This window comes from Cyanistes caeruleus, chromosome 2 (genome assembly GCF_971803275.1).
Source record: "Cyanistes caeruleus chromosome 2, bCyaCae1.hap1.1, whole genome shotgun sequence".
Classification (NCBI taxonomy): Eukaryota; Metazoa; Chordata; class Aves; order Passeriformes; family Paridae; genus Cyanistes; species Cyanistes caeruleus.
Genome location: NC_141702.1, coordinates 46484902 through 46511153, shown reverse-complemented (window position 1 = coordinate 46511153; position 26252 = coordinate 46484902). Strand labels below are relative to the sequence as shown.

Genomic DNA, 26252 nt, shown 5'->3' with positions numbered 1-26252 from the left:
CGAAGGAAACAATCTGGATCCCATTTTCCCTTCATTCCCTTGTCCCTCATAACATTGATTATCAATACTTCATTTCTGGTTTACATTGATGCAACCCATGGTTTAAAGTACTGTTTTAAAATAGTGAGCATCAGCACCTTCCAAGATTTTTGTGATTAATTGAGTAACATGGGGGAAAAGGCTATGAAAAAAACACCCATGTGACTTCCCCACATCTCATTTTGAGGAGGGGCTCTGACAATGAAAATAGAGGGACCAAACTTGAGGCAGATGTCTTGAGGAACTGAGAAGTGTGTCTGATAATAATAGGAGGTAAATTGGTTCCCGGGGGACCTTGGCAAAGTCTGTGCAGCCCTTGCCCTTACACTCAAACCAACGATGTAGCACTGACCTGCACTAACTTTTTACTTCTGGGTGTGTGGACTAGATGGAAGGTCACTCATGGCTGCAGTGCAGGCACACCATCAGTTGAAGTATGAACGAGATTATTATCATGGCTGACTAAAGGATTTTCATAGACATCTATGTCCACAAGCATTCCTACATTTCCATTGTCCATATTCACTATCATAAGTAAAAAATTACTCTGCTTGGACCTGCAAACCAAGAAAGCTTTTGGTCAGACACTAGAGGAACACAGCTAGGACCACCCACCAGCTCAGAGGCATCAGAGAATATAACAAGCTTTAGATCTGTATGGGTGGAAAGAAATATTACAAAGGCAGACATTGGGACAAGAACCTGTTTTCAATTTAGAAAATAACTGTCTCCCTTCTCCAGTGTGTGGTGTAATCATTCAGCTGCAATCCTTAGTCTGGCGGGAGCCAGTCCTACCCCTGTGTAAAGACTAAACAACTGAAAGAAACAAGCAGTACAAATAGACAGTATTGCTGCTGTCCCAAAGACTCTGTGGTCTGAAGGCTTTGCCTCCAAAGAGCTATTATCAAAGAAAATGTTTCCAAAAAAAACCAGATAAAATTCTGTGTGCAAGAGTGGTAAAGGAAACTAAGCTTTCCATATATGTTCATCTCAACTCCTCAGAGCTCTCTGGGATAAGACTGGACTAATGATTCATTTCTACACCTCATTTTTAAAGCATGTTGTTAGCCATCTCCTAAGATACATTGTTTTTAAGTGAGCAGCTCGTCTGGCTGGATGGAAGGACCTGCCCACACTTGGGAGTGGAAGCTAACTCGCAGATGATGCTCAGGGCTGCTGGTTCTCGCTGCCCAGCGCTCCACAGCTGTAACTACAGCCCGATGCAGATGTGCAAGTGCAGGTCCTGGGAGTGACTTGTCCATGGCACAATGCCAGGGCTGGCTAGCCCCAGCCACCAGGGTGGCTCTGCATGTGGTGCTGCATACCTGCTGTTCTGCCATAGCTTACACTGGGCATGAGAAGCTATGGGTGCTAAGCTGTTTTTCTGAGCAGTGTGGAAAGATACCTCATCCTTGATTTCAGGGCAACCCAGGAAAATAAGGAATATGAAGGTACAAAGGAGAGCTAATCCTGATTTGATCAGTGCAATACCATAAGAAGCCTGTTAGCTTATACAAATGCAAGAAGACACACACCTTTCTGAATTACTTTACACCTCCTGTTTTTTTAAAGGGTAAGTGACCTCAAGAGCCACAGAATACAAAAAGTTCTGTAGAGAGAGCCACAAGAAATATTCCAGGAAAATCTGGCATACCTTAAGCTCTGACAGCCATCTCAGGGATACTGTTTGTATGTGACAGCAGAAACACCACTGTTGGCAAATCACTGGTGTGGCAAATAATTTTTGGAGCACTAAATGACATGCCAGTGTCTTCATATCAGCTCTGCAAAACTTAGACAAGAATGAGATATTTAAGATCCAAAAATTCATGGATCTAGCATAATACATGTGACACAGGGAGACTGGCCAGGGTGAGCAGAGTGACACAAGATATCTGAGTTAACAGAGGTTGCTCTTGAGGTCAGCCTGTGTGTGCCTCACCAGCTTTGCATAATGAGGGAAAAGTTCCTCAAGAACTTTTTCTTTATTCTTTATGTATAAAGAATTTATACATAACACAACAAGAACTCTCCCCTTGTGGTTTTGATTCCTTATATTATTGATTTAATTATTATTTAAAAGAAGGTGATCCAGATATTTATCATTTCTCTTTCATTTTGGTAAGTTTTGGTAAGTTATCAAAATTCCTAAATTATATACCACAGGCAAAGCCACACATTTATTCAAAAGGTCATTGATCATTGTAGGCATGTTTCTGTTTTCCATAGGTTATTCATCCAAATCTCATCAAAGCTTTGATGTAAATTTTCTAAAGCTCTTTTCTTTTCTTCTTCTCTTCGCTTCTCCTCTTTTCTCCTCTCTTCTCCTCTCTTCTCCTCTCTTCTCCTCTCTTCTCCTCTCTTCTCCTTTCTTCTCCTCTCTTCTCTCTTCTCCTCTCTTCTCTTTTTTCTTTTTCTTAGTAAAAGCTATTCCTTTCCTATAAATACACCTTCTTTACCAAATAAGGATTACGATTTCTGGTTAACTCATCCTCTAGTACAACATGCAGCAAGAATCTGCCAGCTCCACACCCATAGCTTGTCAGGGACAGGATGCAGGCAGGAATGCTGACAGCTTTAACGCTCTAAGGCAAAAAACCAAGCACCAGGACAGAGAGTGAAAGAACAGACTCAAGTTCAGCAGTGTGTGTGTGGTCTGCTATGATGGGCTTGTACAGTGTGCTCTGGGGAGACCTGATGGCTGCAGTCTTGCTTTCCTCTCCTCTCCTCTCACCAAACCCAACTCTCCAGCTACATATGTATAAGAAATACTTTTTTTCTCATTGCAGGGATGCCAAGAGGGATTTTATCGTACCAGCTCAGGAAAATGCTCTCCTTGCAACTGTAATGGTAATGCAAACAGATGCCTTGATGGATCAGGAATCTGTGTGGTAAGGAATTCCTCTGTTCCCTGATTGTCTGACTTTTAACACCAGTGCTCAGTTTCAATATACTGCAAAAGCAGTGTCTGTACCACAGGAGCCTTTTGCTGAAGAAGGATCCTATGTAGGGCCAAGATCAATACATGAATGAATTATCCTGGTCAAAATTAATTCTCACGTAAATTATCTCTGCAGATTCTAAACACTTCCCTCATGCAGTATTTGTGAGAGTTAGCATGTGGAAAATTTTTAGTCCATCAGAAATATGGGAAGAGTTTTGTATACCTCTGGAGAAAAAAAAAAAAAAAGTATAAATTCAAACACATTTCTTTCTCCCCTTTATGAATACAGTGCTGTGTATAATATAAACAATTTACAATGGTGAGTGACCCCTGAGAGTGTATATGTATGTGTTACCCATAGCAGTTCAGCTGCATGGCAGTCTCCTGCTGTGAAGGAACAACATGAGAAGGTTGAAACAATACACCAGGGGAAGAGTGTGTTGAATTCCAAGGTACAGTTACAATTTCCCATATGTTCAATCTGACTCAGAATCACCTCATACAGAAAGCTGTGTGTTAGTAATGGTAGTCAAACATTTGTAGCTCCAGAGCAAAAATCAGCCCTGTAAAACTAATCCCAACTACTAGCAGGCAATCAGGGCACTAATACACTAAAAAAATGATGCAAGTTAATACTGTGTTTCAACCACATAGCAAGAGCTAGGCACTAGTATGCTCTCTGCAATCTTGTAAAGCAGGAGTAGAGCCCAGAGCCCCTTGCTCTGCCATGTGTTATTTTTGACAAGTCATAAACCTTTGCCCTCAGTTTATCTCTCCATAAAATGGACTCATAATATTCGCATACTCCGCATCGTTGCAACCACTATTAAGTTTTCAGTTACACAAATACAGCAAGTTCCACAGCATATTTCCTACAATTTTTATTTCTGTGAGAAGAAGACAGTGCAGCTGTTCAGCAAATTTTTAAAAGTGGTTTTAGACCACTAGGCATTCTCAGCTATTCTCTTTCACATGCACAAGGGGTTTTGGCTCATGGGATTATTGTCCCCTTAGTGTCAAGTGACAATGATGCCAAGGAGAAACTTCTGATACAAGACTTGGGAACAAGATAGAGAGCTTGTCAAACATCTGCTTCTGATGACTCTGGTCACCACAGTTTCTGGATCAGAATATATGAGTTAGGAAGTGATTATACCCTCAGGCTACAAACACATCAGAAAACCTGTTTCCTATCTTCTACAAAAATAAGGCTGAAGTCAAAGGTTCAAGGCAAACAAACAAACAAAAACAGAAAATTTACAGTATCAGGAAGAAATAATCTGAAAGTAAATGTGTGTTCCTGATTGGAGTTTCTTCTCTTGGAACCATCTAGGTAGTAAGGAATAAAAGTAAAAGTTAAACCCTAGTTTATTGTTTGAGTTCAAATTGCCCTTTGACAGCTTATCTGAAAGATTTTAAATGCCATTAAGCTCAGGTCATTTACTTCTGAATAAAAAGGAACCGTGAAAAGGCTTAAGTGAAGTAAAAGTGAAAGGTAGAGGAAAATTGCAGAATGAAAAGGAGGTTTAAATGTTTGATAGCATAAAACAGAACCAGAGATGCCCATGGGGACTGCAGTAACTGGACCTTCCTGAAGATTCAGAAATTTCCAGAGAAGATGTAACTTGAATTAAAGCAGGAAGAAGCATGTGAGACGAATTAATTAATTCAGTTTAGGAAAAGGTGACTTGATGGTTGGTAATGCAACTTGTATTAGAACCAGTGGACAAAGCAGCAAGAGCTGGAGAAGGACATGTAGGGATCTGGCCAAAGCCTGCTAGGGCAGAAATGAGTCAATACCTCTATAGCTGGGAGTTCCTGTGAAGAGATAGGACCATATGGTATGGAGAGCTCACCATTCTCTCTATTCTCAAATTTTTAAGTAACCTAGTCCAATAATTCTTGCAGTGGAAACCACCACACCTGATAGACAAGATTTTCTGCATTCAGTTATTTTTAAATGAGCTGTTAAAAATTAAATCTTTATTTATCCCACATTACTATAGTTGTCATCCTCTATTTCCATGATTATGAACTTGCTATCTACCTGCTTCCAAGATGCAACAGTGTTCTAAAGTTTTATCACCTATGGACTCTCCACCGTAACCATATCTTAACTTTGAGCCATAGATACAAACATCTTTAGAAGTGGATCTTTAGGAGAACTGATCTTCCCCTAAGTTAAAGTTTTCTATATCTTCATGCTATATCTATATATATATCTATATATCTATCATCATAATGGAATGTTTTAAACATTAAAAAAGCCATCACTTTTTAAAGTTAACTCTGCTAACAATGTTGGAAGCAATAATTACATGAAAGTAATAATAACACTGCATTTGGTTAGTAGATATTTTTTTATAGTCTAAGTAATAACTAATCTGATTTTAGACCTGAATAAATGGAAAAGACAGTATGAAAAGGGAAAAGTACTCTGCTTCAGAAGGGATGAAAAGAAAGGGTCGGGCCCCATATGATGCTCTGAGGCCATCACGTTATGCAAATCCCTCAAATCAATTTGGCAAATGTAGTTCCCACAGCATACAAATTAATGAAATTTTCGTTGGCCTGTGCCCTGAATTCAAAATCAAATAAAATTAAACCCTTTTTAATGATGCCTTAAGGTAGAGTGCTCATATGTTTAATTTCTGCCGACATATATATCTTGAGGTTCTGTTTCAAAACTTCTCTCAGTTTATTCATAGAATGCAAATTAAATCCACGAGTCATTAAAAGCTTATTGAATGACACAATCAATGAATCAACAATCTTCTTAGGTAACCAGACAGAAGGAATTATTGCAGACAGAGCCTTTCTTGCATAGATGTCTACATAAAAGAAGTAGAGAAATCAGTCACGTGGTCCTGTGACTAAAACTGAAGAGACACACAGTCCATTTTGTTAGGACAGAAAACCAGTGAAGTGCTTAGAAGAAGAATAGCCAGCACAGCATAAGCTCTACTAATGATATATTAAAAGAGAGATATCAAATAATGTTTAATTTCAAAGACACCATCTGGTGATGCATGTAAGGCCAGTAGGGGAAGAAACACCAATTCATTGTGTTGATCTTGGACTTCGGATTTTTAACATCATTTTCTCAGTCCTGGATACAAGGAAAAAAATTAAATGTCTTTTCAGGCTCTAGCTTTTGATTTTGGAAACATGCATATATGTGATGCTAACTGGGTGAAACTGCAAGAGCTTCAAGTGACTGTCTGCAGACCCAGGGATGTGCATTTCCCCTGCACAAAGTCCATCATGTTTTTCTGCTAGTAAGATAGGAAGATATGAAGGGAATGTTTTACCTCCTTCACCATCCCCCAGACTGCACCCCACAGCTGACAAATTTCTTTAGAGCACCTCTGCTGAAGGTTTGACATTTGAAAATTCAGACATGGGAGTGGTGTTCAAATGGCTGATCATCAGAGGGGCTGTGATGGTCACCTCTGAGAAGAGTGTCATATTTAGATGAAACAGCTTTCCTAAAGCAATGAACTGTCGCCATTGTATAGGATTGTGCAAATAGTACAATTCACAGGGCTTTACCATACCTAAAAATTTGATTGCACGGTCTAGGGAAACAAGTTGCTTGATGTGACTCCAAATGAACACAACAAAATAGATTGAAAGGTTGAAAGCTCTTTAAAAATACCAAGATGTTTATCCAGGCAAAATTTTTGTTAGACTGAGTTATCAGCGTCTTACGTGAGATGTCTACTGCTAACAGAGATGAGATCTTCCTTGATGCATGAAAACACAGAACAGAAGTCTGGAGAAAGCATTATAGCAGGAGGTGAAGGTAAATTTCTTGTTGTCTCCCTAAAATCTCTAAGTGGCTTGTTATCATTTCAGTTCCATGTATTTGATCAGTCTTTATGTAAGGCACCTAAATACTCGTAAGGAAATAAATAAATGTGACCATTCTGGAACAAGAAAGACCAAATGATCCTAGCAGTGGAGAGCATAAATCCACTGGTATCCTTTCCAGCCTTTTATGGAATTTTTTACAATAGAGCATATTGTCATGTAAGTGATTTGTGTTTAAGCGTTTGGGTTTACAGCTGAGTGGAAAGGTTGGAACAGATTTGGCAGCTCTGCCCAAGAGGATAATATGTTCCACATGGTTGCCAAGGCTGTTCTGGAGAATTGCCCGTGGATCTACAACCATCCATCAAGCATGAGCAAAAAGCAGTAGGGAGCTAGCAAAACTCCCCAGCTCGTTAGGGACTTCTGCCTTCACCAAGAGCCTTGCTGCTTATCGCTCACTGCTTCTTTCTGTAAAGATGGGCTGCAGATCCTATTCAGCATTGGTGATATATGTTTGAAAATCTAACAAGATTGCAGTAATTGTCAAAAACATTAGTGTTAGTCAGGACATTTTCTCAGGTATAGATATTTCCCTCCCCATCAGCTATGTTTTAACTTAGTATTATATTTGTTGTCCTACCCAGTTTACTGTTGAAAACATTCAACACAGTGGCCCCCAGTATGAAACCACTTTGTTTCCACTCCTGCACAGCTGGTGTAAGAGGCACAAAGGAGCTCAGGCCAGGACTGCGAGGAGGGGCTGCTGCTGCTCTCCCACCTGCTCAGCCACATTTGTCACAGTTGGCTGCCACAAGTGATGGGCTGAGAAAGTAGCAGGCCTGGTGTGTTTGGCAAGGCATCATCTCCCACTTCACTAATACAGGACAAGGTCTACAAATCAAAACTTTGACACAGAGAGGGCATTTTGACCCAAACCACATCAGGAAATGAGTTTTGTAGCTATTCTCTTATTTTCTTTCTTTTTTTCCTTTTTTTTTTTTTTTTTTGTGCTTAGACAGGTGTCTTTACTTTAGTAAAAATTACACAAGATTTTATGTTTACTTTAAATGCCTCATCTCCTTCTTCCATATGAAATTCTGAAAACTAACTGCATCTCACCCACAGTGGCTGGAGAGAGAAAGCTTGAAACCCTAAACCTCATAGATGGAAAAGATAAAACATGTACAACTCTTGGCTTTCAAGTCGTTATGCTGCACGCCTTTTTTTTAAGATTATTATTTTGGGATAGCAACAAATTTTGCTGTGCTGGCATGGGCAATGTTATGCAGTTCTGTAACCTCAGATATAAGAGCATATATGAGGGGAAGTCTAAGTGTACCTCTAAATACAGACTGCCCAGCCATGTGAGCCACCTGCATCTCTTTAGCTACATACCTTATTTATCCTTGTGCAATCTTCTGCATTAACAGTTGTTAAAAGACTATCTCTCAGAAGGACAAGTAACAAGGGAGAAAAAGGTAAACAAACCGACAATTCCTGGTACATTGTAACAATAACTACTTTGCGCTCCAAAGTGGCAAGATTGTCAAGGTTTGAGGACCCTTTCAGATTTCACAGACAATATTTAAGACCCTGTTTGTTTTTTGGTTTGGTTTTTTTTTTAGGGGGGGGAGCATTTGTGTTTTTAGTGGGTGTTTGTTGTTGTACTAACTTCACCAGAGGTAGGGCTGAGTATTAAATTTTGACTGCCCCCCGAGTGTCTCCATGCCATCCAGCATTAGGTGTCTGACAGGTGCTCTGCATCACTGTGGCAGGTTCTGTCTTTCTTTAATTTTAGAGGGTACACAGAAAAACAGTGTGCTACCTGTTTCCTATGGAGAAGAGCCAGACTGCCTAAGCTGCACTTTGTTATCCCTCAGATCAAATCATTTCCCTAAAACTGCATAAATGGCAGATTTAATGAAGCTGGCGCCTTCAAAGACCATCAGAATGAGCTCTTCTCTTGCAAGTACATGCGCCTAAATTAAGGTGGGGCAGATTTCCACCTCAGTTTTCCAGTTATATCAATTTACACAGGCATGCTTGTCTTGTGCTGGGGAAACTTGTCCTAGTACTACTGCCTGGAGAGGATCAACAAACTTTTCACTATTATTTGCGCTCAGATGTATCTTCTGAGAAGAACTGCATCACATGAAGCGTTGTGTGTTCTCAGAACAGTAGTTCCAGCTTTACTTTCCAATCAAATGGGTCTAGGAGCTCAGTGCTGACAACCATTTCCCAGTAACACCGCACGCCCCCCACACCACTCACAGCACTATTTCATGTTCTTTTCATGTGTGCACAAACAGAGTAAGAGGTAAAAATGCTCACACTGATTGTTGGCACTCAGGGAGAGTGCCAGAGCAGACTAGTATGACCAGGTAAGATATTTTCTTACACAGGCAGATACAATCCAGCCACTCTGTCATCAGACAAGCTGCTGGTGTACTGATGGATGAATGACTACATGCTCTAGACTCACACAGAAGCCTTTAGAAGCCAGGCTGCTATTGATAATCCGCTCAATACAATCCTCAGAGAAGCAAAACACTTTTCTCAAATTACCACATCACTGTTACCCAATGCTGAGAATCACCCATGAGCTGCAGGGGTGTTCTCCCAGCCTTCAGAGATGTCTCTGGGGCTTAATGCACTCAGCAGTTTAGTTGGAGTTGCAAAATACTGGACATAAAATATCAGGCCACTTTTTCTATCACTGTAAAAATACGGTTCTAAATACCCACAAAAGTTCTGTCTGGCTAAATAAGTTAAATCCACTTTTCCATAATCACTAACCAGAGAAAAACTACAAAGGTGCACTCAGATAATGGAATATCTGGGGTAAGAGAGCCCTTTTTCACTTCCCTTCAGTTTAGAAGATTAAAAACTGCAGATTTGAAGAGCACCACTTGCTGTCCTGCTCTGTTCATTGCAGTCATATTTGAGCTTTGGAAACCAGTAGCAGATTCCCTCTGTTAATACCTGTGTGTTGTTTGGAGAGCTGAGGACAAGCAGGGTGAAGTGAATTGATCAAACACGGTGAAGGCTACAACCAACACACCCGAGGCCTCTGCCAGTGCTTCAGATGCAGGGTGGCTCAAGCACTTCAAGTGCTCAGTGCCCACGCTCTCCTGTCTCTGGTGGTACATTAACATCACTTTTTCATTGGATAATGACAAATGCAAAATATTTTTAAAACTGTATAAGCCTTCCATTAGCCTTCTGGTTCTCACCACATGCCTTTCTTAGTCCACCTCTTTCCTCCTCCTCACCTTCCTCCTGTTCAAACTTCCTCCTAATATTCTTTCATTTTAGAGGCTCTTTGTTAAAATAACCTTCTGGTTTACTACATTTAAAATATTTTATTCCTTGCAGCAAGTGTGACTAAGTAAAACCATCTTTAACTCTAAAACTATTGATGGCTAATGTCTCTAAAGATCTATGGAAAAAAATCAACTTTTTTTCCTTTTTCTCATCACATTCCACATGCTATAGAGTTTTCTGGCCAAATGACAGCCTTGTACAAAAAACATTATTTCTGGGAAACAGGTTCTCTATGACTATAAAGCATGCAGCAAGCAGTACAATCAAAGTCTTCTAGAATCAAAAAGGATCTGAGCTAAAATAAGGAGTCCTAATTGGGGAGCCTTTATGAAATTCAAATAAGAAATACTGGGTAAAAAAATCAGTTGTGTTTTCACAAGCAAAACCAAAAACATCAGTGTTGCCAGAACAAAATTCTGCCACTAAATCCAAGTCATAGCATGTGGATACAAAACTAATTTAGGAATGCCTGTGCAAGTGAAGCTTGACTGTTTTCATTAAATGTCTTCCCTAATCGCATTCCTCTCGTCTCATACTCATTTCTTCAGAGAACACACCATGTTTGGAGAAGAAAGTGAGTTTCAAATCTTCAGGGGATGCTGCAGGTGAGCAGTTGGTTAGCTGAGCTCACCCACCCCACTCCAGCGCAAGGTGTCCCTCGCCCCAGGATAGGGAGCTCCCTCCCATTTGGAGCACTCCTGAAATCCCACACACAGCTTCCCTGTCAATTCCTAGCTCCTGGGCCAAGTAGCACAAGAGGTCCCATGCAGGCCCTGACTGAATGTCTCTGCAGCCCATGGATGTTCTCCATCAGAGTCAGTGAGATGTCTAGGCTGGGAGAGAACCTGGACTGGCCTGTTTCTGAAGTCTCTGTTTTGTATTCCACCATCACCCACAGCTGTTGTAGTAGAGTATGTCACAGGGTACATACCTTTTGGGTCCTTGGAATATCCATTTATAAATCTTTTGCCCATTAATTTTTCTAAGGAATCCCTTTTTGTCCCTGCAGGTTCTCTTGCCTCCTGTCAACAAGTAGCAGAAGTCTATGTTTTGTGTTGGGAAGTACCTTTTCAAGTCAGTGCTCCTCAGTTCTTGTATTGGAGAACTTGGGTGAACTCTTGTATTGCATTCAGCTTGTTTACAGACTTCTGAGTAATACATAACCCAGCCACACCCTCCTGCCTTTCCATGACAGCTGAGCAGCCCTACATTGTGTGTCTCTGTGAGACACTGGTGAATAGAGAACAAAACTCCTATCAGTACCAAGGCTTAGGTGATCTGAATATTCTTCCCACTCTGGAAAGTTACTGCCATATCCTACCCTTGATTTCCTACTCTTTATCAGCTTTCAGTTTGCAAAAGAAACCTTTTTCAAGTATCCTGTCAACTTGCTTTGTGGAAGTCTAAATAGGTGACATCCTCTGATTCCCCTTCATACCCTTGCTTATTTGCACCATTTGCAGCACATAGTGAAGCAGGAGTTCCTGAATCAGTTGATGCTTATTCATGTACTCAGAGGTCTTCTTCTTTATTATAGACACTGGCATCTTCCCAGGGTTGGCAATCACATCTGTCAGTCTGCAGTTTCCATGAGCCATGGTATTAGCTCAGAAGAAGGAAGAATCAAGGAAGCCCAAACCTATAGCAAATATACACTGATAGAGTAGCTCTCCACATATGTCTGCCATGGATCTGCTTCCTTGCTGTCTCAAGGTTGGCACAGCTGCTCACATCTGTACTGTGTCCTTACAAAGCACTGTAACTGGAGAGTTTTAATTCAGGGACACTGCAAAACCCCTTGCACAATTCCCAGAGAGAAACCCTTTCTGCATCCTTCCTACTCTCCTAAAGTAGCTTGGTGAGACAGCTCTCAACTCTCTTTTCCAGTCATCAGGTCCCAGAAGCAGTCTTGCTGGAACCTGTGTCTTGGCTCAAGTCTGTTGATGGGATTTACCAGCAGATACCTTTTTTTTTTTCCAGCTTTGGAGTCTTTGAAAGGGACACATTCCCTTCTGACACATGCAGTTCAAAACAGGGCTGGCAGCTACACCTGAGTAGCTCTGACACCTCTGCTCCAGCGCCTGCTGGCCTCATATGTCTGTTTTGTCCTGTACTGCAGCTTGCCAACCCTTGCTGCTGGTCATTGTAATCAATTATAGTAGTTTTATTTGCAGCTGTGACAGCTTGCTTGCCTGAATCTGTCAACACCTTGAAAGGTCAAAACCTGGTATCAGCCGCTCTTCCGATTGGCCAGGTCTTCAGCCAAAAGATCTCTTTCTGAATCAGGCAGCACCACCATTTAACTTTCACCATTCTGTCTCTTTCCACTGCAGGACTGCCAGAGAAACACAACAGGACAGCACTGCGAGCAGTGTCCGGATGGCTTCATTGGTGACGCCGTCAGGGGAGTGCCCACGTTCTGCCAGCCCTGCCCCTGCCCCCTGCCAGCTCTTACCAAGTATGTAAAGAGTCTTTGCTGCTCTTGGATTTGGGTTGGCTTTGGCTCTTTCCAAGGTGGGGTCAGCATCCCTTCCCAAATACAGGAGACAAAAGCTGTTGCCCTGGACAAACACAGGGGAAAGAAGAGGGCTACCAGCTGCTCATGTTTATAGCCACAGGAAGTAGCATTTCATTTAGAAGGTGCAAAATATCTTTAGATGCTCACACCAATTCTTACCAAGAGAGAGGAGAATGAGCAAGTTCAAGTTCTCCCTTTTATGTAGAAGAGATTATTCAGTTGTCTGATTGCTTTTAAAAATCCTTTAAAGAGCAATTCTCAAGAAAGGTGGCATCTGAGATTAATGTGGCTGAGACAGAAAAAAAAATAAAAGACAGACATGTCACCTGAAGGGCAAGACCAAACACAAAAAAAAAAGCATGACTTTTCAGTCCCCTGAATGTACAGCAGCTGGATCTGGTTAGCATAGTAGCAGTTCAAAGGAAAGTGCTGGAGCACCCTTTGACAGGTACAGTCCCCCTTCTGCTGATACCCAGCTACTTTTGGGTAAGAAACTCTGAAGCCTGATAGAAAACCAAGACCACATCAAAGAACTCCAGATGTTGTGGGCTTTTGTGCCTTCAGATTTAAAAAAAAAAATAAAAAAAAATAAAAAAAAAAGGAAAGAAAAAATAAAGAAAACACAAAACTACAAGCCACAACCAGCCATTAGAAACAATTAGTGGCATGTCAGTAATGCAGCTGAAAGAAATTACCAACTTCCTTTTGCTCAGATTCATGCTCTGGGAGAGAGATATCTATGCAACTCCCACCACAGGGAGATGCTAGTAAAGAGTTGCCAACAGGCTGACGCTGCTTTTCAGGGAGCTAGGTATTCCTCTTATGTTGTTTCCCATTCTGCTTTCAACAGGACTTCAAAGGGGATTTTGTCCTTCCTGTACTTGTTAGCTGTTGCTATAGGATTACTCACACAACCTCAAGGTGGGATGGAGCTGCATTTTGCTCAGCTTCTTGGGGCTCAAGCTGGAAAAGGAACAAAATCACTCTGGCCAAATTTCCACAGATCCCTTCTTGACTTTTGCAGTGAGCTGCAGACATGTGAGAAGGGCCCTGGGGTGAAGAACAGCTATTGTTGAAAAGCTTCAGCTTTGCCTGGATTACAGAAAAAATCCTTCAGACACAGTGGAAGAACCTGGCTTTGCTCACATGTAGAAAGGCTTAGGAGTGAGCAAGCTCACAGATGAACCAGACTTTTTCTTCCAGTTTCAGTAGCAGCGGTAATGCCTGAAAAATTAGAAATACAGCAGTCAGGAGCAGTGCTTTTTCCTTGGCAAAGGGTTTCTTGTAATCTGTTGGGCACAGAGCAGCCACTTTGGTGTAAAAAGCTGTTCTCTAAGCCACAGCCTGGGCTGCACATGCCTGAGGCACTACTACATGAGCCTCAGGCTCTACCAAGCAAGGTCAGTCAGGCAAGGTCTGGCCTGTGCTCCCTAGAGCTGGATTTGACACAGCAGGACTGGGTGTGCATTCACCCAGACCTGCAGGGTGTGCATTCACCCTGCAGCCCAACAGGCTCTGCAGAGGTGCTCCCTGAGAGCAGGGAGCTGGATGGCCCACCAGGCACTGAGCAGGGCTTTGGGCTGCAGCTGCTCTCTGCCAGTGCTATAAGAGAGGGAGGCAGAGGCCAACTCCCTGTTTCAACATGCTCCTTAGCTAGGGACATTATGCCTCTCCTATTCCAAACCACTAAAGAGAAGGAAACCCCAAATCCAAAACTCAGCAACATGGGATTGGGAAGGGAGAACAAAGGCTGCAAGAAACCTGAAAGCAGATACCTCAATATTAGCAGCAATACATGGCTTGGACTTCATGAGCCTCAGGGGTCCCATAATCTCAGAATATTCTATGTTCTATGACATTGTCTCCCTTTTGAAACTACATCAGTAAAAATTCTCCTCCTTGGTTTTCCCTCAGAAAAGTCCTGAAGGTAATAATTAAAGAAACATCCCATCCCAAGTTGCTTCATACCCCTATTTAAATAATGTGCAGAAATTGCCTGTTCAGCTTCTTGCATGAGAGACCTGACCACAGAAATAGTCTTCAGCTGGGGCTGGAACAGGCAAAAAATAACTGGGCAACATTAAGCTTTACAAAAGCTTAACTAAATTCAAAGAAAAAATGTTCTTTATTAGTTGTTTGGGGTTTTTTTTAAATTTTCCTTCATTAATCCTACTACATATAAAGAGTAAGGCAAAATTATAACTCTACCAGAAGCAAAGAAGCATAAAATGGCTTAAAAAAAGAACATTCAAAGGATGTTGTTTTGTACCCTTATTTCCTTTGGAAATAGAATACCAAATCTGTAAACTGACAGACTCACCAGATAGATATTTTTTCCAGGAATTCAGTAGTGTCTCTAGATTTTCTGACCAGACTATCTTCATATCTTCTATCCTAGGAACTTTTTTGGAGTAACTTTTGGACATCACACATGAAGCATCATGTCATCTCTTTGGAACAAAAAAGGGAGGATGGAAGTTGTTTCACAGTCCAGCAGATGTTATTTCTTTTCAAACCCAAGGGAATTCTAAAGCCTTTTTTTCCCCCTAGAAGTTCACAAAAAGTATAAAACTTCAGTCTTACTTCATAGCTTAGATCCACAATGTGGTTTTTGCAACTACGTGAAGGAATTAGACTTTCTAAAAGGGGAAGGCTGCCAAACTATTATGACTTTCTCAACATGTTCTTGTAAAAGTCACACAGCAGTAAATTGGTAAATTTTGTGAGAAGAATCTCATTTTATGTTCTCTCTGGTTATATCAAGTATTTTGACACAGCAGAGATCCAGACAGATTTTTCATCTCTGGTTGTCCAACCAGTTGAGAAATGCTGGCAGGAACGGAAATTATACTCTTGTCACCTTGCAATGCTGTTTGTTCCTGGAACAAGCAGTACATGGATCATGCACTTTCCCATTGCTCTGAGTCTTCTGTCCTGTGTGAAGTGGATGTAACCCAGCTACAGCTGCCTAGCCCCGTATGACTGAGGAGCTGTGTTTTAGCAACCATGGGCCAGAAGCTGGAAACTGCTGCCACTCACTACTCTGGTTGCATCTAGTGCTGGCAGAAATTTATTCACACATGTTGAAAACTAACTAGAAACATCCTAGGACCGTATCTCTTTTTTTCCTTTTAAGCCATGCCCATCGCCGCGTTTGAAATGCATATAAAATTTTCACTTCCCACATCTGGCTACTGCTGTTTCTTGGGTCTCATATTTACTTAGACTTTTGTCAAATCTTGAAAACATAAGAAAACAAAGGAATCCATGATTTATAATCACAGCAGTAGAAATTACAGCCCAAGCCATTACAGCAGTCAGCATCACTTCTTGGCATGTTGGTCTCGGAAGAGCCGCAGACTCTTTCCAGCTTGCTTGGGAAGATGGCAGAGCAGCCTTGGTTACTGTAAACTCAGTTACTCTGAATGAGGACAGCATTACTGAGGTCATTTTTCACCACTAGGAACTTCCAGGTTGGAATTTGAGGAAAAACTGTAGGATTTGCATAGGAAACTGCTGCACCCATTCCAGAATCTCAGTTCCTGAAGTGCTCACTGCAGTGTCTTCCACAAACATTATTTTACCCCTTAGGATAACAGACAGGAAACAATTAGGTTCACATGACATACACATTTATCTTAAGTCCCTTATCTAAAGTGTGTGTATCAAAACCTGCAAATGTGTCTGATCTGTACTAGAAGACATGAACTTTCATACATGTACATCTGTATTTATATAGCTCTGTAAGTTCTATACACTAGTTCGTGCTTTGTAAACTAATTTAAAGTCTAAACAAGGGGTATAATATAAATTATGTAAAGAGCCAAATACCTATTCAGAAATTAACAACCAAGAGCCAGAGTTCTCATTAATATATGCCCATATTGTACCAAAAAAAAACCAGTCCCAAGTGTCTGTAATTGCCTGGTATTCTAACTATTCATCCTAATGAAATTCCAGCTTTGCAGTCTCCTGTTACAGAAGAAGTGGAAGTGTGCGCTGTGTCTGCAAGGAAAACTATGCAGGACCCAACTGTGAAAGGTAAGAAACTCATAGGATGACTTGCTGGTCAGCAATACAGAAGTCCAGAATTTTTTCAGGAAATCTTCCCTGAAATCTTATGCACTTGTTTTCATCAGGTAGGGTTGTCTCTGTTAAATGATCTCGTTCAGTTCCAACTGAAAAGCACTAAAATTTGCTGAGGGGAAGTGTCAGTGCAAGACAGACATTTACATATCATGTATTTTGATCAAGTTCTTATATTTTGTGCACCTTCATGTGGTGATCCTCTTAAAAAGAATGTAATTTAAAAATACAAAATACAAATCAGAAACAGAAGCTGAAGTGAAAAATATACACCACATTGATGCCTCTTGCAATTCATCCCTCTAAAATATGCATCATGTTTCTACCAAATAACTTTTAGAAAAGCAAAGGAGAAAACCCAATATGGAGTCAAATTCTTAAAGCAGGTGCAGCTTTATTCAGTTACATTTTAAATGCACTTCACAGGCATAATTCAATAAAGTCAAGCAAGCAATTATAGGCAGTTTGCTGTGTTGCTTTTCAACTTTCCCTTATGTCCATAAACAATTTCCAGTAAATATCCCCTAAATAACAAAGGACACAAATAAATTGAACTATACAGCAGAAATATAACTTCATGTGCTGTAAGAGGCCGCTCTTACTTGTTATGAACACACGTGGATGATGTTTCAATGAATGTCAGGGGCCTGATTATAATCCAGAAATTGTCCTTGAGCAGCCAATAAATTAAAACAGCTCTAACACAAAGACTAAGGGATATAGGATGGCTCAGACAATGGCTTCCTGAGCATCTCCTTTTGTTTTCCCTTTAAGCCCCTGAAGTATTTAAGTCTTTAGTCAACTGTCAATAATGGGCAAGCCTGGAATTCAAATGATACTTAATTTAGCCATCAGAGAAGGGAGAAAAGGGATGCTTAAGATGCAAAGGCAAATAAAAATTAAAAAGGTAAGATGAACAATGAGTAAAGGCTTTTCTCCTTACAGATGATGCAAAAACATCAGTCTATTACTTCCACATCACTAAAATTATGACAGCAACAATGAAAGCAGATGGCATAAAAATAAAAAACCCATCCTTGTTTACAGGCCCATGGCTGTATTCTTTTGTTCTTTCAGAATGTCAGGTTTGTACACAAAGGATAATGCAGACAATTAAAAGGTCATTGAGGTTTCTTAATGGTTATTAAAATGTCAACCCAGACTACAAGCAATACAAATCCTATGAAATGGGTAACAGTAGCATAGAAAGAGCTGAAAATAGCATCAGCTTTGTTTCCTAATGGCCACTACTGAGCCTGACACAGTGCATCTGTCTCGAGGAAGGCAGAGCTGTGTAGAAAAAACCACAGAAAGAAATTAGTCTGTCCTGGTCACCACGTGAAGACCCTGGCTGATTGCTGGGGTAAGGTGCGAGCAGTAACAAACAGGACTTGCCTTCTGGTCGGCCCCTGGTTCTACTCCCATTTGTATCGGAAACATCAAAATGTGTTTCAAAGCTGGATGATGCATTGTTTGCCCCTGCCCACTTGCTAAAGAGCAAGTCCTGCTTGGCACACACTGCTGCTTGGCACTGCCAGAAAAAGGAGGTGTGAATTCACAGAGGCCCTTGTTAGGAACTGAGAAAACCAGCTTCCCAAATTTAGGAATTAATCATTTTTCCCCTGGACTTCAGCAGTAAGGCATCAGGGTGGTAACTGATGACATGCAGGTTTTGTTAATGCACAAATGTTAAAAAGAACTGAACAAATTACATTTTACTGTCAAAAGCAAATAGATGAAAAATGTTCTTTCGGCATTGCCAGAGAAGAGGAAGCTAATTTCTTACTCACGGATAATTACAGGAAGCAACTATGGCTGCAAAATGAAACAAAGACAACTTTGCAGTTTTATTATGGGAGAGGAAATATTCTCTTTTAGCAAAAAAAAGGGTCATTTATTGATACAATCCAGGAAAAGACATTTACTGCAGGGCTCTTAACTTTTTCAGGCCATAAAGTGCAGAGTTGGAGCAGTATGTTTCCAGTCAGTGGCCTCTGCTCTTCTCACATTCTACCCCCAATTCAAAAGAGGCTAAATGCCTTAGCACTGTGAGATGTACTGAGTGGCAAAGGGAAGGGGACAGTCAAGGTAACACATTTATTTTCAGCTCTGAAGGTTTCTTTTTGCTTTGAGCAGCTGCTCCAGATGAGAAGTTATGGCTAATAAAAGTGAGTCATAGAGTCATAGAAGAGTTCAGGTTGGGAGGGACCCTAAAGGTTACCTGGCTCCAACCCCATGCCAGGGGTGGGGACACCTTCCACTAGATCAGGTTGCTCAGAAATCCATCCAGCCTGGCCTTGATCACTGCCAGAGATGGAGCATCCACAGCTTCTCTGGGCAACCTGTTCTGGTGCCTCAGGTGATCATAAAAAGCAGCACGTGTAAAATACATCTGTGGTGATGTGAGGAAATGTCCTCTACATTCCTGGCAAGGGAAATGAACAGTTTGTTTCAGAAAAGAAGTGGGGGGAAATGGCCTTGTCCTGATGAGAGGGCAGACATTGCAGGCCTGGTGGGGATAGCATGCTGTTGTTGGTAGATGTGGGCAGCACTGAGAAAAAGGCTGGTCTGACCCTAGCCCTACTCAGTGGCCTCTGTGAACCTGGCGGCCACATTAGACAGATGATCATTTGGAAAATACCAAACTACAGAAAAACAAAAAGAAACTGGAAATCTTAGGAAATCATAGCAAGACTTCTGGCATGACTGACTAGTAGCTCTACCCATCACTGTCTGCTCTAACTCCCATGGGAGTGGGGAATGATTCAGCCAAACCAACTGATGCACTCAGTGTTGAGTGAGTTCTTCATGGGGTGCACAGAACTCCCGGCCACACTTTGATTCTTTACATCTGGGTCACCCAAACGATAAAATCTGCACCAAAGATTCTGGCAGTCCTGCAAAGAGACAGAAAGAGCCTTTGTCATTGACAAAAGCAGTATTTGAGGCAGCCAAGTGGTTTATATTAAGATGCTTAAAATTTTATGTGTTTCTACTGTGAGGATTCAGGACTGGAACACGAACAAAGCAGTGTTGAGGAAATTACTCTATCAAAAGAAAAAGAAAAATAAAATATAGGAACAGATCAAAACTCAAAGCTTTTATCAGATCTCCCACATTTTCATAGATCAGACATGGCAGAACCTGAATTTGACTGTGTTCATGACTTTAGAAGACAATGGTTTAGGTACCCAGCCAGAATCTGGGAAAATTAATCTGAACTGCCTGAAGTGTTCACCCTCCCTGCCCACCAACAGCAGACAGAAAAAATAGCATCTTAAACAGGACTTTGGATGGGAGACAAGGAAAACGTGGTGATAAAACAGAATGAACTACGATAAATATTCCTTACCAAAACCATTGCAGCAACTATTCAATCCTCCAGTTCCTTCAGCCAGCAATTGTTACACCAGCCAGTTATTCCCCTCCTGGCAGGAGTTCCTCATTTCCAGTCTGGGGTATAAGTCCCTGATCTCTGAGCTCCAGACTTCTGCATCATGGGCCCTCCTGCCACCACGTGGTGACACCATTAACAGTGTGGGTTGCCCCATCCTTCCAGACACTGCTCCATGCTTCTCTACATGCCAGCTCCCCCAGAGAATCCCTTGCTCAAGGATTCACTCTCATTAGTGCTGCATGCCCACCCCAGTACTAGTACTTGTGTCAATGGTTCCTTTGCAAAAGCTCCCCTTACTTGTAGGATTAAGCACATTCCCTGATATCAGCAGAAACACTTTTATCTGAAACACTTTCTTTCCAGGTAACAACTCTATTACTACTCTTTGCTTAGGGCCACTGATCATCCAGGAATGCTACACATCACCTGTGGGTCTATACTCTGAAAAACCACCACAATATCAACCTGCCTCCCATTTTAAGACGTAGAAATTTCTCAACTGAAATGCTTCCCAAACATGACAAGACATGATAAGAAATTTGGACTTATTTCAGGCCTTTGCTGGGGTGCCTGCTACCCACTTCCCTCTCTCCCTCTGCAAACCAAGAGAGGAATCCTCCCTTCCTGGTGACTGCTTTCAGCCTTTTACCCTCACTCAACAGGATAGCATCAAACAGATCTGAAAAATGGATTCTGGTTCAGGACCTACTCTGTTTTGCAAAAACCAGAAACCACCCCAATACCTCACCATAGAAGTATTTCTATAAAAACCTTTCCTGGTCTATACTTTTTATGTACATTTATAATAGAAATAAGGCCTGAACTTCCTCTGAGTTTCAGCGTCCTGAAATGCAGTCTCTTACCCCAGTTTCCTATATAACACAATATAGTTGGTGAGATACAGAGCTGAAAGAGACCAAAACAAACACTGTAGAGCTGCCTTGCTGCCAAAGTTATTCTGTCACAGATTTTAAAACAATAGGGAGCAAATCATTTCGCTGCTACAGACATGCACAAAAAATAAATTAATGCAGACTGGTACAGTTGAGATACCAGGGGAATTCAAGGGGAAAATATGTAACAGTAGAGATTGAGATTGGAGCACAAAATAGTCTCTGTAGGAGTAAAGCTCCTAATTAGCTCTCTGTCCATTAGAAGCTGCAGACAGTGATCAATTCCTGGTAACATAAAGAAGGTCAGAGATAAAAAGGTGTTGCAGAAAGGAATGTCACTCTTCATCATTGCCAGTGTTGCTCTTCCTTTCAGGTGCGCCCCTGGTTACTATGGGAACCCTTTGCTAATTGGAAGCACTTGTAAAAAATGTGACTGCAATGGCAACTCAGACCCAAATCTGATTTTTGAAGACTGTGATGAAGTGACCGGCCAGTGCCGCAATTGCCTGCACCACACCACCGGGTTCAACTGCGAACGATGCGCTCCAGGCTACTATGGGGACGCCAGATTTGCTAAAAACTGTACAGGTATTGTCTGTAGTTTGGTACAGCAGAGCTGAGCAACAGGCAGCACAGCACGGTCTGGGCATGATCTCACAGAAATCACAGATGCCTGAACCAGTTGCCAGATACCTGTGTCTCTGGGAGGCAGGTGATGGGATAATTTGGATGCCTGTTCAGTTGAATCATCCCAGGTGCCAGAGAAATATCTTTCCATCTCCCATGAGCAAGTCTCAGACCCCAGACTCCAACATCTCTAGTGCCTGGGCAGGTTTAATGGAGGCAGGGTAGTGTTCTCCTGAATCTTGTTTTAAATAAGGTTCTCTAAGAGTTCTTTGGACAAAGTCCTCACCTTTGTGCTTGTCCACACCATGACCACTCAGTCTGATGGTGCTTAAAGACTTGAAAGTATTTTTTATGGGAACAGGATCATCCTTCCTGTCCTGACCCAACAGCCACTCACTTTCTGCTATTTTCCACATTGGTAATATATTCTGCATTTCCTACAAGTCTGTATAATCTTGCTGGTTACTATATTTTCACACAAGAGGTGATTGTACTTTCAGAGTCTGGAAAATGGCTACCCAGGGTACCTCAGCAGAACATACCTGCACAGAGGGGTTGCAAGTTTTTGTCTCCTCTAATATTGTCCTAATTTACATGGAGTTCAATCCAAACAGGGCTTTGATCTCATACCTTTTATCCTCACTCTGGCTCTGGAAGAGAAGTTTACATCCTCTTTCAAAAAACTTAGGAACAGCCACTGCTAAAGGCAAAATGCAGGTTTTCAGAGCAAAGACCTTGGGGCTCCCGCCCAAACTCTTTGACAGGGGTCCCTCAAGGACCAGAACACAAAGGAGGAAGACAGATTATTCTTACCTCAGTGTGACTCAAAGGTAAGGCAGTTGAAGCATACACTCAACTAGAACCTCAGAAGTGCTCCAGCACCTCCAGGTACAGAGTTACAGGCCTCAGGGACTTAGCAGTGTCTTGATCCTTCTTGCAACTTGCTGTGTATTTGGGCTTTATTTTTACTTCCTTATTATAAAGTTTGTTTTGGAACAATTATTTGTGTTTTGGGACACTCTGCAAACCACAGTAATACTGCCCTGTCCATGGCCAAAAGCTTCAAGCACCCAGGAGTATCTTTGCCAGAAGTCTGAGAGTTACAGGGCATTCCAAGTGAATGAGTGGGCTATGCAAGAAGGGATTTTGGAAGGCACCTCTGAATGTACAGTTTCAAAATTCAAATCAAACTTTTCATCACCTCGGTAGAGTTTCTTTGTTTGCACCCTTGAGGAGGTGCACAGGAGTTCTCTGTACAGGCTGCTCACACAGACTTCAAATCAGCGTGGTAATTCTCTTTGTTAGTAGATTTCCTTCCATCTTTGCTAAAAATAGAAAGTGCTTGGGCACTTGAATACCTTGTGAGAGGTACAGCTTTTCTCTTTTCACAAGTGAATTTAATCTTGACTCTAGCAAATCCTGATTTCGCAGTATTATGTTTCAGAGAATTACATTTCTTGTTTCATCTTCATTTCTGCTGAGCACCACAATGTGCTGTACTTGACAGTACTGTGCAGATTGCAGTACATCCATACATCCATGAAATTCAAACTATTTCCCTATTTCACAGGGAAAGCTTATCCTTTGTTTGTCTTTGTGGGACAAATAGGAACCATTGCTTAGAATTGATTCTGAAAGAAGTCAAATATCTTCTTTAAACTAAAAATAGAGAAACAAAACCATTGTAAAAATCAAAATAGTCTACATACATGGTTTCCATAGAGCATCTCAAAGGGTATACAAAACAAAAAAAGGCAAGAGAACTAAATGAACAAACAACTCTATCAATCTAAAATCATCTTTTTTTTTTTTTTTCTTTTGAGTGGAAGACAAAACCTGGGTAGCTGTGAATGGTAGTTTTCAGCTGCTTTTAATTTTATTTTTTTTTTAACCACATATCCTTTAGCCATATTTCAAAGCTCTCCACAAATGGTAAAGCTTAGAAGCTTTCCCCACCAGCAAACTATAGTATCATTGAAAGTCATAATTCCGTACTAAAAATGTGGTATATCTTAAACCAGTAGTTGAAAAATGGTCCAGACTGCTTTGGGAATTAATTTGCTATAAGATTTTGTGCAGCAGACTCACAGGTATTCATTTAAATAAGAAGACACAATTTTATTTTCTTGAGCACCAATCAAAATCTTAACCTTTTAACTTTAATCTTGCTACCTGGCGATAGCCTAATCCACATAATATAGGTAAAATCTCTACTTTCAAACAATACTTTGCCTTCACTTCTTAAAAAAAGAAATAACAAATTAAAAGTAATCACAGATCCAAAATCTGGGAGGCACAGATTGTGATAAGGTCAAAATACTGACTACATCAAAGAAATCATAACCAATTTCTGTTCTTACATGAGTACAAAAACTGATTAGTTCTATTAACACTGGTCCACTTACACAAAATTATTCTCACACTAGTGCATGGTGTTGTCTTTGAAGTTATATTACAAATTTTCACTTGACAAATCCTTGAATATGCAATGGGAAATGTAAATACAAGGGCAATTCATAGATATCAATGAATGGGCTGCAATAAAAAGGCAGTAAAATATTTTTTTATATGAGGTTCTGGTGAAACCATGAATCACAAGACCAAAATAAATTCCAGATAGATTGCTGTTGTTCTTATGTTCTGCTTGAGTTTTTGTTATTGTATCAAAGTGTTCCAAGAATATTTTAATCTTTAAAATAATATTTTTAAAAGGCCAATTAAACCTTGAAAGAGGTTTAGAGATGTTAGATTAAAAATTGGATTTTTTAAAAAGCCACTCATGCTGGAAATAAAAATGTTGCTTTCTCAAGTCTGAAAAAATAAATATAAAACATCATTTATTCTTGATTGTAAGTGATAGGAAATATTTACTTTTTGATATGTTCAAGCTAACAGTGTAACTGGAGTCCACTATCAAACCCTGATAGCTGCAAAGCCTTTTTAGTGATGGCCTGACAAAGTGCTGATAAATTCCACGGGGCTGTGGAGAGATTTGTAACTAATAATTAACTTTACTTGCCCTGTTCTTCTTAATACATCTCCTAAATGTCACCATCTCTAGACATTAATTTACAGTGGCCCTTCTGAGCAACTCAAGCTGTACTTGTGACCAAGCTTTGAACAAGTAATTTCAGCAGAGGTGTTTTCCCCTTCATATTTCATTTATTCAAATTTGACCAGTCCAAGCAACATCTTTTCCAAGTACTGAAGGGAAAATCAGTCCAAGAAGTTCTTGATATAGGTTTGAATATCCACACACAATCCTAAGTATAGTAATTTCACTAGTCTTGGGAGTGGGAACTGTACATTTTGAAGATTCTCCTTTCAAATGTCCTTTCTTTTTCCTCCAGCATGTAACTGTGGAGGGAGGATGTGTGACAGCCAGACTGGAGAATGCCTCGCAGACAGTCCTGAAGTTTCTACGGACACAGACTGCCCAACCATCAGTAAGAACATTATCATGAAAACACCAATAATTAATATTGTTCTTATATTTAGAAGCTTACAAATACTAGCTTAAGAACCTACTCCAGTGGGCCCAGGATTTTGACAGTGGTCCCAATATACACAATGTCCTGCTGACTGAGTACTTCATCATGTTCTTACACTCTTGTCTGAGTACAGGCATATATCCAGCTCTGTGATACAGACTGCACATTCAGGTCTAAATTGGAGAGTAGTAGGGAGGTATCACCAAATCCACTTCCGGAGACCTTGAGACACACTGCCTTGAAAAATACTATTCTGGCCCTAAAAACTGTCCTCACAACTTTACCTGTGACATCTTGCATATAATTTATGGTTCTCTATTTGTAGTTTAACCCCATCAACAACACAGAAGGAACAGGGGGATAATCAGAAGGGTAAAAGCCAGAAAATTTGTGGGCACACAAGCCACACATACACTTCTGCAAACAAAGCAAAATGCTCACTGCTTCCCATGGGCATGCAGGCATTCACCCATCTCCAGGAGAGCAGGACCCCATCACACATAATATTTACTTGGGAATACAAATGCCATCAATCCAAATGTCCTCCCCTTCCTCCTTCTTCCCCCCACTGTATTTACTGGGCATGGTGTCACATGCTCTGGAATACCCCTTTGGTCAGCTGGGGTCACCTGTCCTGGCTGTGTCTCCTCTCAGCTTCCAGGACATCCCTAGTGTCAGCACCAGCATGGCAGTACAAAAAGCAGGAAGGGTATCGGCTCTGTGTTAGCCCTGCTCAGCAACTGCAAAAACATCTCTATATTATCAACCCTGTGTTCAGCACAAATCCAAAACATGGCCCCATACTAGCCACTGAAATTAACTGTGCTGAAAATTACCCCAGTCAAAGCCAGTACAACATCTAATATAGATTGTTGCTGCTGACAACTTGGCATATATCCATCAGTCAGCTCTTTTTTCACTATCTCACATACTCTAAGGATAGGAAGCCTGGGGAGTTTCCAGGAGTACTATGTTGTAGCTGTTAGCATCCACTGGTATTTTTTAAATGTTAGTGTATTTATACTTGTATATAATACAGAGCATGTAGCACACATGGGTTCCTCCCAAGAGGAGGGGTCATGGGCCTGAAGAGCAACCAGAAGGAAAATATTCAGGACCT

At 41.0% G+C, this 26252-nt stretch overlaps 1 protein-coding gene and 1 long non-coding RNA gene across 3 annotated transcripts in view; one reads left to right on the top strand and one right to left on the bottom strand.

Annotated features, from left to right (window-relative positions):
- LAMA4 (laminin subunit alpha 4) overlaps positions 1–26252 on the top strand; it is a 98585-nt gene that overhangs the window by 19637 nt on the left and 52696 nt on the right. For both annotated transcript variants that reach the window (XM_086876848.1, XM_023923966.2), the window contains exons 2-6: positions 2829–2930; positions 12454–12578; positions 16599–16679; positions 21388–21602; positions 24992–25087. In XM_086876848.1, coding sequence (XP_086732974.1) covers positions 2829–2930; positions 12454–12578; positions 16599–16679; positions 21388–21602; positions 24992–25087 — 619 coding nt within the window. The remainder of the gene's footprint in view (positions 1–2828; positions 2931–12453; positions 12579–16598; positions 16680–21387; positions 21603–24991; positions 25088–26252) is intronic.
- The window catches only part of LOC147654775 (uncharacterized), a 30906-nt gene continuing 21752 nt past the window's right edge, over positions 17099–26252 (bottom strand). The window contains exons 2-4 of the long non-coding RNA XR_015283110.1: positions 22455–23300; positions 22184–22291; positions 17099–19621 (exon numbers count right to left, since the gene is read on the bottom strand). This is a non-coding gene — a long non-coding RNA (uncharacterized LOC147654775). The remainder of the gene's footprint in view (positions 19622–22183; positions 22292–22454; positions 23301–26252) is intronic.